The sequence below is a fragment of the Colletotrichum paranaense genome, assembly GCF_030867605.1.
Source record: "Colletotrichum paranaense strain IMI 384185 chromosome Unknown Scaffold_4.1, whole genome shotgun sequence".
NCBI lineage: Eukaryota > Fungi > Ascomycota > Sordariomycetes > Glomerellales > Glomerellaceae > Colletotrichum > Colletotrichum paranaense.
Window position 1 is genome coordinate 2,373,982 of NW_026848962.1, and position 12,881 is coordinate 2,386,862.

Here is a 12,881-nt window from a genome sequence, read left to right on the forward strand (position 1 = left end):
TGTGTGAGGGAACAACAAGGCAAGCAAAAAGCAATCACGCTCTACCGGGTGATTTTATCTTGATCACATAGAACATGCGAGGGCTTTGTTATTTTGGAGTTCACATTCAGCCGCATCTGTCTTTAATTATCGGGGTGCAGTTCCCAAACATATGCTACTAGTGAGATGAGGTGATTTGAGATCTAGAACTTTATATAAAGAATAAGGCGAAGTAGTGAGATAGATGGAGTCACTTACAGATACGGCACAGGTGAATCACTGAAACTCGACGGGAGTAAAACCCTAACCCACCTCTCCCACGCAAAGGTGCTGTGAGATCCGGCATTGAAGCTTCAGCCGGGCGCTTTATACCTTACCTCAGGGTCCCTTATTACTTCTTTGCCACAGAAATGGTCGAACACCCGTTGAGTCAGGTCACATCGCTTGCAACCGTGGCGGCCTCGATATGTGCACTTTGCTGCAGGTGGGTGATAGTAAGCTAGATCATGTCGAGTTATGAACTGAAGTCAAAGGAAATTGGAGTGAAAGCCTTTTTTCAATTTCTTTGATTGCAAGATTAAAACTATGGTGAACTTATGGCTAAGGCTACCTGAATAAAGAGCCATATGTACAGAAGTGATCTCGAACTCTTGGTGAAGTGTCAGTATACTGGATGGGTAGGCTCTGGAGTGACGTTGAAGAAAAGTGAGAATCTGAACTCATCGAGCTCTATTTCAACGTGAGGTTTGTTTCAATCATTGTGCACCGGTTAATATAATTAGGTATGTAATTGTATGACAGGACGAGCAAAGGCAGAGTTCACTGAAAGCTTCCCTATCTGCCGATTCAAGTCGTCGAGCCACATGCGCAAACGCGAGATCATTTCATTTGTCCAAGTTTCAACTTCCTCCATCAAATTGAGTTGCATAGACTCTTTATCTGTCTCGAATAATATTCCAGAATATCTCTTGTCACCATTAGTTGCGAGGTGTTTCCAGATTTGAGGCCAAGGTCAGATGAACCATGCCCTCCATTTGAATTATTGCATAGTATCAGGCTTATTGCGCGTGTCTCCATCAAGCATCCAGTGGTACTGTTGCGATCAGAGACAATTGAACTCATGGCAGTAGAGGCACATGACCGGAAGGAATTATTGTCTTCCGAGTTGGACGGGCCATCAGGGCATTATTGATGCCTGGAGGCATTTGACAGCATACCCAAATCTTACGATTACCTGACGGTCGTAAAGCCCATAGCTCGCATTTAATTGCCAGAGACCGCTTAGATCGTGGATGTAATCTGCATGATCCTCAAAAGCATAGCATCGGTATATTTCAGGTGCCAAATGAGATCGCCAATGTCAGCCAAAAGTTGTCACGCTCCCCCCTAACCCCCAATTCTCATAAGCCACCCAGCTGGATAGAGGTGTTCAAGATCCCTTGACATAGACATTGACTTGAAAGCATGAGAATCGTTGGACTCATGCTGCAGGAAGTGGTGGAGTTACAGAGAGCAATGTTCACAACGCAGGTGTTGAGAGATCTTGTCAAAGTTACCGTCCGTATTCTCTTCTGCAATGACCTGATCCTAATCGATATCAACGGACGCCGAAAGAGGGAAATCAGATACACCTATCAAAAGCCCTTGAGGGCATCCCGTTCTACCTTAAAGATCAAACAAACCCTTCGCCCAAACTCGGATCTACTTTAGCAACCCGGAACAAATCGCAGATGCTGAGTTTCCTAGTCACTCCTTCCCGCCTGCCGATCCCAGACGAAACCCCAACATGGGGGATAACTAGTAAGTGAAAGGCTAGTCCCTTGAACCTAGGTAACTAACAGTTCTTGCAACACCACATGAGACGAAACTACCACTCCCTGATGGACAAGTGTCTGGTTGCCCTTCTGAGAACACCAAGGACCCTTATCAGTGTGAGCATTCATCTCATAGTCTTCTTCTAGCTGAACTAAAAGTTGAACTCATCAGATTGCTGTTGACCCGATGGTTAAATAATCAGCCTTAATTATGCTCCCAGTCCCCTGGCTGTGACAAAATATATAATGCGGTCTTTCCATTGACAATTAGCCTCAAACTCCCACCATCGTCTCCACGAACCATATCGCCAACCGGTAACGCTTGCGCATCTACGACATAAACCCCGCCCACGATGTAACTCAGCCAAAGTCATCACAGAAGAATAGTCTGATTGACTTTTGCCCGGCAGATCATCTAACTACTCAGAATTCGACACTAGGGGCCTCAGATGCACATTCAAACCATCAAGGAAGCCTTTCTTTCCCCCCTTTCCAGCCGGCTAAACGATAACCGCTTGTCAAACCTAGTAAGAATTTAGTCTGGCGGCAGTTTGAGCAAAGATGCGACTTGGACACAGCATTCGCTGATGGAACGCGCGCCGTGCGGCCGGCGTAAGGTACCATCGCCCGCTAAGCGCGCCCGCTCCGGGGCCCCGGGGGAAGATTACAACCTACCACAGAGTACAACATCGACGCGTCAACGTTGTCTACCTGCCTACCTGTCTGCCATACCCCATCACTTCTCCAATCCTACCAAGACCGATCCGAGATCGGCCTAAATACGAACATCGACTATCGATTCACCACTTTGGTATGCAGCAAACGCACACAGCGAAACCGCGAGAATCCTACAACTCTACAGAGATGATCCCAGCACGCCTTCACCACCTCACCAACGTGGAGTGCCATTGGAGAAGCCTCATTGGTAGCTGTAGAAGAAACTCAAAAAGGACTCACATCTGTCCTTCTGATATCACACTACATCTTCCCCCCTTTCCTTCCCTTCTCGCCAAACCATCCCCGCAACATGGGAAGAGTCAGCTTCACATGACAAAGTCTTCCTGTACCTCATCACATCACATCGATACTCCCACACACCCACACTTAATCGAAGACGCTACTTCTCAACTAGCTCCTGTTCCGAAACTCATTTTTAAAGTTTGCGATTTGGAAGGTACGGATTTTCCAGGCTTTACCAGGCTTGCAAGCCAACCCCATATCGGTATCCCGTACGCACTCCAACCTACCATTTTCTTTTGTTTTGAAGCTGACTAGGGAGAAGAGAAGTTGGGCGACGGCGTGACCATTGTGTCATCAGGCCCCCAAACCATCTGAGGACGAAGATTCAATCCATGGCAGATTGCCGAGTCGATGAGCTCCATATTCCATGGTTCATGGCGGGCGAGGTTGCGACGAGCCACTTTGGCGAGTTGCAAACGACACACAACGTTGCGACTAGTTCCTAAACTCGTTGGAAAAAAATCAAACGAGTCCATCCCAACTCCTCCTGTGCCTATGTAGGAACCTAGAAGCCTGCTCTCCTGACTGATGCAAAAGGCTGGCATCGATATTGCCATTCAAAGCGCCGCGACTGGATGCTACGATGTCGTCTTGGGCAGTCAGCAGTGGTATCCGCTGCATTGCCTGAGCGCAATGGCCAGGTAGCCGGAGAGGGATGGAAAGAAGCAAGAGTACGACCAGTACCTCAGGTTCCGTCCAAGACTGAGACCAAGAATTGGGTACGCGAGTCAAGGGGAAAGGTTGTCGCTCACCAACTTATTAGACATACACCCTGTCGGGTACCATAGACGAAAGCAATGGTAGATGAGTTCAAAAAGTGAAGCCAGTTCGTTCTGCGCAAATAAATGCGAGTTGGCAGGCTCCTGGTGCCTCAACGTCGGGGCGTAAGTCCCACGACGAGTTATTCCTGGGCCCTTCAGCTTCCTGGGCTTAGGTATGAGGAACTGAATCCGTGGGCGCCGGGGCCATGTGTTTGCGGACTAATTAGCCCGGTACCGAGGGAGCCATGGAGCGTAAGAATTAGACGAGGCAGAGAGCGCCGGCCTATCTGTGGTATGCACGAAGTCGCTGATCGAAGGTCTCAAGTCTGTACCTAGACCCCTCCAAAAGCTGGGGAACGCAACTGAAGGGTGCGAGAAAGGGAGGGAAATTGCTTCTTCGCAGTCTGTACTTTGTGGTCTGCAGGCTATGTGACCCTGGATCATCAGACGAAATACGGTAATACCTATACGTCCGGTTGAGGAGCTAGGTGCCTGTCAGCTTGGCTTCGAGAAGAAGCCCTTTCGTCAATTAATGTGGTCTGAGCCACTGAGGGGGTACTCTGAGGAACAAGCTGCACGTCTCACCCACCCGCGCCAGTCCTACCTGCCAGAGGATGTGTGCGCAGGTCACGATGCTGCGATACGTGTCCTGATGAGGGAGAAGATGCATTCACGACCTGGTGGAATTGCAAAAGCCCCTTGATGATTCGTCGCGACAACATGCGGTTGAGACATGCCGAACCCTGCTAGTCTTCATGCTGATGAGGACGCAAGTCACTGCTGCCAGAAGGAATACACCAACTGGGGCTAGCATCGAGACTAATGCCCTCCACGGACATGATGTACATGGAACGACAATTTTTTTTCCTTGGTGCCAGACGAGTCTTCGTATGATCGTTGATGCGTCGCAGAAATGGTCACGACGGCGGGCAGGGATATGTTGATGCCCCTGTGATACCAATGCTCTTTTCGGGGCGTACACTGAGCATTTGCTGAGGAAGGCTCTTTTGACGACCAGTGTGGAGAAATGAACACTGAGCGAGAGGTTCCAGGTTTGCGTCCGTGAGCTGGCTGACCTGTGCCAACGATAGGGGACGGTGCCATCAATCGGCTCGAGAAGACGAGTGCTCAAGAGTTGCACCGGAGATTGCTAGTGCGAGCTGAATCATGCTCCAACTTGAGCCGCGGGAGCACGCAACGGCAGACTAAGGTATCAATTGGCGGGCGATACTTGATGCCTATTATCGGCCGAGACCTACAGGGTAATTTACATAGACAGCTGCCGCATAGCATACCACTGCCCACGAGTAGGAATGAAGGAGGGAAAGGGAGTCATTTGAACTCACCACCAATCCAAGCCCACAGCATCTCTGAGTGAGGCCGGGCCACATGGCGCGTCGAGGCAGCGACCAGTGAGAGAGAAGGGCTAGAAAATCCAGAGATCTAACTCTTCCCACACCTCGATCCACGGTAGCAGTGGGAACTCTCCTTCATGCGGCCACCCCCTTCCACCCTGGTCCGACCGATGATTTCATTTCTCAGGGTAAAAAAAAAAAAAAATACTGTCAAGCCAATGATTGATGTACCCAATAAGCGTCAGTCGGCATGCGACGGAGACCCGAAATTCACCGTCATGCGAGTCGTGCTGGGTGCTACTGGGTGCTGTGCAAAAGCTGCAAGCCCGACGACAGCTTCGGCCCTTTACATACATGAGAACTTGAGCGATCCGAATAAGATTGAATCCGTAATATGGACAATCCTGAACAGTACCCATGGCGGACGCGCGGTGTACTCTCAGCCCATTCGAAGTCGTAAAATTATCACCACTGAGCATCGCTCGGGCAATTAGCCGACAGGGTGGATGCGGCACAGCGGCGGACGATGCCCAGATCCCGAGGCTTCGGCTCCTTGTTGAACCTCACAGCCGTCCGCCCCGGACAAGGAGACGCGTGCCTTAGCTGCCGGAGTGCCAGCGTGTCAATGAGGCGCGGAGACAGCACTTTAACCAGATTTCGTAAGGAGGGGCCGTTCTGGCCGCTGGGGCTTTCGGGGTTGACGACTGCGGTATCCGTAGACGAACAATTAATCAATGCCTCTGCCAACGTCACCCGTAAGCCAGGGGTGACCTGTTCAGAGGACGAGGATCGCGTAAAGTGCGGTGCAAGTACCGTGCAACGTCAACGCTGCTATTCGACCATCTCCCGGACGGGGGTACCAAGGAAGGCAAGGCAGCCATGACTTGCCGATATCAGAGCCTTTTGACGTGTCTTTTCGTAGTCAAGGTTGGCCGGTCGGCCAGGACTCCTACTCGGCCGGCATCTTCGGTGACGGTCATACTAGCTGGCTGTCGTGACGAGTTGGGAGGAGATAGTCGCAGGCCACGAATGCCAAGTCCACCGTGTGCAAACAGCATGCTCTGGCGCATTACTTGTTGATCTCGTTGCTAGAAGTGGTAATCGGAACTATGTACAAAACTGTAGAGTGGCTTCCTCGATATAGATGAGGGCGGTCGTGCGGCAGCTGCACAGACAGAAGAAGCTCGAGTGTTCTGCACTGTTGGGGGAGCGAACGGGTGGCCAAGAGCGAGGACTGTCCTTGGATCGGAGCAGAAACTGACACCGTCGAACTGTTTCGAAACATGGTGCGCGCACAATCGGTTAGCGAGTTAAGGCTCGAAGACAGCTGCGGCAAAGGTTAATATCACGACATGTCCCGCTGACTCTGGGACATGTTCGAAGGGAAGGGGGGGGGGGGCGAGTCAACACGCCTCGAAGACTAACATCGGCTGGCGCACGTAGAAGTTGTCGAGGAGGTTTCCGTGGAGGAAGTCAGCGACGGGGAAAAAGAAATGAAAGGAGGCCCATGTCTTGTATGCGGCTCGCTCTTTGGTGTTTGTCGCATCCGCCATCTCGTCGTTCGTGCTCGTCCAGCGGCCAGCGGCTGATTATGGAGAGACATGCAAGCGGGAAGGGCCCGATCGGTGAGCGGCATCTGGAATGAGGGACTGAGCCGGCGCATTTCAAGCGAACCATTGCCGGGCCGACGTTGCTCGAGTCCGGCTGGATGCGGTGCGAGTAGCGAGTGAATTCGCATGGCCTCAACCGGAAAAGCAAACAAAGCCTGGGATGATTGTCCTCGAGGCTCGCAGTGAAGGTGAAGTAAGAACAGCTCGCATTCCTGTTGCTGTGGCTGGTGTGGTTGGGGCTTCCGACGACCGTGAAGGTGGAGAGATGACTTGTCTTGAGTAAGGCTACTGAGGCCAATATACCAAGGTGGCTGCATTTGAAAAGGTTGATTGATGTGATGATGAGGTATTATCTATCTGTTGAGAATGGATTTCTGGCAGACTGGGTATTGCATGTTGCGCAGATACTAGGTTGATCGAAAATTCACTGCCGTATCGAACTGTGATATCGAAGTACCTCCCGTGGTAAGATAGGTACCTTCGTGCCTTCCTCCCGATTTTGAGGTGAGGCATCGGGGATAAGGCGACACCTGGCTGCAGGGTCAAGAAAAGAGCCCCTCCCCAATCCGGCGGACCCCCCTGCTCCTCCCTTTTTGCGTGACGCCATTTCGCGTCTTGATCCGGTACGTACTGGGATTCGCGCCGTGAGCTCCCCTCCAGCTAAGGCAAGCACGGCAAGGTAAGGCAGGCGAGACGAGGCGTCAACGTAGGGCAACTGCGTTTTGCGCTTAGCGTGTCTCTCCCGCCCCCGTATGATCTGCCCGGAGGATTGCCCTACCTCGCCCTAATGAGGCCTAAGGTACCGTCGTTTTGGTGCAAGATCGTAGATTGGCTATGGCCGGCGGCATGCATCAGAAGTGACTGAAAGTCTTTTTTCTCTGTCGTCTGGCTTTGGGGCGATCTACATCTTGCGGATGCGGTACGGCATGCAGCTGGGAGGAAAAGATACAAAGACGCATGGGAAGCGGAATAGGTCCACGAAAGAAACCGGACGGAGTCACGGAGCCAAAAAAGGATGCAAAAGATGGAGCCCATGAGCAGCAACAAGGTTTTCAGGCAGATGGGGGGACGCGAGGGCAGGAGCCGGGATGCCTTTCCTGTCAGGGCAAGTCCACGTTGACGCCGCCAGTGACCGGGCCAACCTGAGCCTCCGAGGTTGAGTCTCTGCTGCCCATAGTCCCGGACATTGCCTTTTCGTACAGTTGTCATTTGCAAGGTGCAAAGAACCTGGACAAGCTGGGCCGGATTGGATTGGGGCGCTCTTCATTCGTTCTTGTCCCGGGTCAGGGTAGAAAGGGACAGAGCACGCGCCAATCCATTATCAATTGGGCATGAACGGACGGACGGAAAGAGCTTATTACCTATTGCATCGGTGCTCCGTAAAGGTATATCGAATTGAAAATTATCCGGCCAGGTGGAAAGAACACGGGAAGCGCAAACTCCTTTCCAGGACAGAACCAAAGTGTCGCGAGGAAAGTCGGTTGTCACTTGCTGCGAGGGCTGTCAGCTGCACCTGCACCTTTGCTTGTATTCCGTACCTGTCGGCTTCCTTCCTTTCATTCCTTCCCACACACGACACCCTATTTCTCATTCGGTAATCTGGCCTCGGAGTCACGAGGTGGATGCCCCAGGCCAACCCTGAGAGTACTTGCCTCACCACAAACTGTCATCGATATATCCAATGTCCTGGAGTAAAATCTCGCTGACGACTTCAACATGGAGGCAAGGGCAAACCAAGAGAGAAAAAACAAACACATTCGGGCGCCTCGTGCTGTTTCCGTAGATGCACGTACCTGACCTGAAAAACGCGATGCCAGTCCGCCTGTTGCCGGCGTTCTATTAAAGCTCGCTGGTGGCAGCCACGGCTCCCCCGACTCCAGCGCACGGCATCAGCACCGACACCAGACCCACACCAACCCTCCATGGACTTATGGCCAATGGAGACTTGCCCACTTTGCTGCTTCGTCGATTTGGAGTCTGAGCCTCTTAGGTTCTATTTTGCTGCGGCTGACCTGGATTGACCCGGTGCGCTTGCTTGCTGAGATGCACCCGGCTAGTACACACACAGTAAAGTGCGGCTTAAGTTGAGGTAGGTACGTAAGGAAACAGGCTCGTCTGCTGATGCTCCACCTGCGCTCAACTTTCAACCTGGAAGGCACTTCAACCTCGACTCCATACCTTCCCTACCTACCTTTGGTAAAAGTACCTACCTTCTCCCACCGGTACCTTGTAAAAAGTAGAGCTAAGCTAAGGTAAGAGATACCTTGCCCTGCTTGCTCCGAAGAGCTGGGGAGGAGGCACGCACAGCACCACATGCACACAGACATCCCATACTTCTAGCCGCCTTAGGTACCGGACACAAGCACTTGCCGTCCCCAGCAACAGCATCGGAGACACGCAAAACAGAGACGGAAGAAACGGGAGAAACAGACAGAGAAAATAGCCAAGTATGTGGTAAGGTACCTTAGCTCACCTCACCCTAAGGGCCCAAGGTTCCTTCCACACCCACACACACACACATATGGACACACACAACCTTGGGTTCTTGCGCACACACGCACATACTAAATCAATACCCAGGAAGGTACCTGCCTGTCTTCCTTCCGCCTCGCACACCCCCTCTCACCCCTAGAGTTCAGGTCGTGCTTTCCCTTTCCCCCTCGCCCAAAAATCCACATTCTACGTCCCGAGCCTGCGCCTGCGCCTGCACCTGCGTCCTCCATTGCCAGTGAGTAAGGAAGGTACTTGCCTAGGTACCCCGTTTGGCGTCTGGCGTGAGTCTCTGGCTGGTGGTCTCTTCCTTTTCCTTCCACTTTCCCTTCCCTTGGTTCCTTCTTCTTCCCACTCCCCCCTCTACCCCCATCATCGTCCATTTCTCCTTCTTCCTCTTTCTTTAGAGTTGCACCTCTCTCTGCCTCTTCTGTCGTCTCTCTGTCTGCTCTCTGCGATCTGCTCTGCTCCTCTGCGTTGCTCTGCGGGTTTTGCTAAAAAATCGAAGCATCCTTTTCAGCGATTGTCTTGGTTGTTGCAAAAGAAATCCGTGCTGCTCCAGCTGCCGCGTTTTTTGTCCACCTCACGTCACCACTGACTAGAGCGAGATCCACGGCCTTCACCAGCTGCGAAAAAAAAATCTCTTCGCGCAACTTCCTTGTCCGGTTCCTCCCACGTCGTTTAACCCCCCCATTCCCAAATTCCTCCCTCGACACGAAAATTACTCTGTAATTCTTCCTCCTCACCACTCTCACCCACCCTCCTTACGAGTCGCACGACGTTTCTTCCTGGTCATCCGGAAAAAGAGTCTTTTTGTTGGCGCCCAAAAGTAAGTAATCAATGCTCTCTATCTCTGCCTCACTGTTTCTTCCTACCTCTCTCTCTGCCTTTACTCCTCTTCCCCTCCGCCGTCGCATTCTCGCAGTCGCATCCGCAACCGCAGCCGCAGTCGCAAATCGAACGCTCGTGTCCGACCATCCGGCCTTCGGCATCCTCGGCAATCCTCTGCTGAGTACCTCGACGTTGCTCGCCTCGAATTGACCCCAAGAGCGATTCTGGAGGATGTTGGTCGGAGAAAAGATGGAATTGCAGTTCTGGGCGCATCATCGAACCCCTCCATGCATCGTGGATAATCCCGGATCGCGCTTGAAGATCGACAACCAAATGCCGAAGCCATTCAGCCTCGACGTGTCGTGCAACGAGTCGTCACCGTCAGACGCCCGGGAAAACGAAATATGCACCATCAGCAACCGGCTCTTCCTCACCCCCGCACCCAAAATATCCGCAAGTCCCGTCTTACCTCACCCGCCGCGCCGTGTTCGCAGCTTCTTTTGGCCATGGGGAAGGAAGGAAGGTCTCATCACGAACTTCTGCAATATCGGTTTGACGTATGGCACGGTTCTCTCGTCATGAAGCCCAACGCCTAGCCGAAATGCCGCAACACACTGGAGAAGGCGAAGATTGGATTCGCAGCGCATCACACACCGAGGACAGGAAAAAGCACCAGGCTAGATGGCAATATCTGGTCTTGTGTCACCAAGGCCTCTCGTTGCTGAGAAGATGACGTGTCTCGCGAAAGGCAGACGGTCAGATGACCTCCGTCAATTGCCTCACAAGCTGCCCGACCACCGCCCTCTCAAAGCTTGCTACACCTCAACTGCAAGCAGGTATGCGACTGAAGGGCTTGCAAGCTCTCTATACCATATCTGCCCTCAGGTGTCCGTTTGCGAAGGATTGTCTGGGACGTCCCTGCCACGGTACCAATTTGACCGGCATTGGACACATGCCGCATGTGCTGCGCTCTCAACCACCACCCACGATGATTCCTGCGGGCACAGCTGCTGGACGAGCAACTGCGGAGTGACTGCGAATGCGATTGTGAATGCAACTGTCACAACGAGCTGACAGGATGACATGTGTACATCTGAACGCTAACCCTAGTCAGGTCCAATCATTTCGGATTCTTCCTCTGACCTTTTCTCGAACCGTTCAAAGTTCACGTTGGCCACGGCGAAACAGACCTAAAAGTCGAATTTGAAGCATTGCTCGGTTCTTTGAGTCGGCGGCTAAAGCATTTTTGCACGAACATCCCGCGACATCTCGATTTTTCGTTTTCACAACGGGGCGTGCAGGCGTCAGAGAGAATCGACTTTTTACCAAGTTCCCTTCGGAGTACAGGTTTTGCGTCTTAAAACAGGCCGTTCTGATTCGATTCTCGAAACCATCAACCATTTTTGAAAGCGGACAGCTACAGTTCTGAACTTGTCACTACTATCCTACCACCAAAATGGACGGAATCAACCCCTACAACCCCGCTCAGGGCAACGGTGCCCCCCCTCCCAACGCTAACGGCGATGGCTTCGGTACTCCCGTCTCCGGCGGCATGCCCTTCCCCGGCAACAATGGTTCCGGAGAGATCCCGGGCGGCCAGGCCCCCATCCAGCAGGACGCGAATAAGAACACTCTCTGGTACGTGACCATCCAGATTTGCATTCTAGCTTGGACTAACACAAGACAGGATGGGCGAGCTCGAGCCCTGGATGGATGAGAACTTCATCAAGGGTGTCTTCTTGACCGCCACCGGAGAGCCCGTCAACGTCAAGGTCATTCGTGACAAGACTTCGGGCAATGCCGGTTACTGCTTCGTCGAGTTCACCTCGTCCGAGGCCGCCAGCAAGGCCCTCACCCTGAACGGATCCCCCGTCCCCAACTCCAACCGCGCCTTCAAGCTCAACTGGGCTTCCGGTGGCGGCATCAACGACCGCCGCGACGATCGTGGTCCCGAGTACTCGATCTTCGTTGGCGACCTTGGCCCTGAGGTCAACGAATACGTTCTCGTGTCTCTCTTCCAGGCGCGATTCCCCTCCTGCAAGTCTGCTAAGATCATGACCGATGCCATGTCGGGACAGTCGCGTGGTTACGGATTCGTCCGCTTCACCGACGAGCAGGACCAGCAGCGTGCTCTTGTGGAGATGCAGGGAGTTTACTGCGGCAACCGCCCCATGCGTATCTCCACCGCTACCCCCAAGAACCGGTGAGTTTGCACGTCTTGCCAAATTTTGAATGAGAGAAACTAACGAAAGCAGAAGCAACCACGGCGGCCCTTACCAGCAGCACCATGGTAACCAGATGATGGCGCCTGGCCTCCCCCCTCACCAGCAGGGCTTCTACGGCGTTCCCTCGCCTGCCCAGTACGGCGGTGCTTACGGAGCCCCCTACAACCCTCCTGGTCAGCAGATGAACCAGTTCACCGACCCCAACAACACGACCGTTTTCGTCGGTGGCCTGTCTGGCTACGTCACTGAGGATGAGCTCCGAAGCTTCTTCCAAGGATTTGGAGAGATCACCTACGTCAAGATCCCGCCTGGAAAGGGCTGTGGTTTCGTCCAGTTCGTCCATCGCCACGCTGCCGAGATGGCCATCAACCAGATGCAGGGATACCCTATTGGAAACTCCCGTGTCCGTTTGAGCTGGGGCCGCAGCCAAAACAACTCTGGTGTTGGTACCCCCTACCGTCCTGCCCCTCCCCCGCCTCACTACTTCGCTCCGGCTCCCGGCCCTGGCGCCTACGGACCTGCTCACTTCGGTGCGCCGGGTCCTCATGGCCCTCCGGGACCTCAGGGCCCTCCTGGTGCCCCTCCTCAGGTAAGCATCCATGGGTCATGTGTCAGAACACACCTGGGCTAACATCCTCTGTAGTAGATCGAAGGTTTCAAGGGTCTCCTGGACGGCCCCCTTGCCTCTGGGCTCAAGTTGAGCACTTGAGGAAATATTGAGAGTTGCGCTCTCAACTGTCTTATTGTTTCACCCTTTCTCGAGCTTCTCTCATCGTTCTTCGTTCGCTGCCGCCGC

The 12,881-nt window shown here is 53.0% G+C and overlaps 2 protein-coding genes across 2 annotated transcripts; one reads left to right on the forward strand and one right to left on the reverse strand.

Moving 5' to 3' along the window:
* Window positions 1-9,887: 9,887 nt before the first annotated feature.
* Window positions 9,888-10,368, reverse strand: CPAR01_05801 (uncharacterized protein; the record flags this gene model as incomplete). The annotated part of the gene is made up of 2 exons (XM_060490077.1): window positions 9,888-10,211; window positions 10,330-10,368. 2 exons carry the CDS (start codon window positions 10,366-10,368, stop codon window positions 9,888-9,890), a joined length of 363 nt encoding a protein of 120 aa, XP_060351543.1.
* Window positions 10,369-11,316: 948 nt separating this feature from the next.
* Window positions 11,317-12,794, forward strand: CPAR01_05802 (RNA recognition domain-containing protein; the record flags this gene model as incomplete). The annotated part of the gene is made up of 4 exons (XM_060490078.1): window positions 11,317-11,498; window positions 11,548-12,063; window positions 12,116-12,674; window positions 12,732-12,794. 4 exons carry the CDS (start codon window positions 11,317-11,319, stop codon window positions 12,792-12,794), a joined length of 1,320 nt encoding a protein of 439 aa, XP_060351544.1.
* Between the last annotated feature and the right edge of the window lie 87 nt (window positions 12,795-12,881).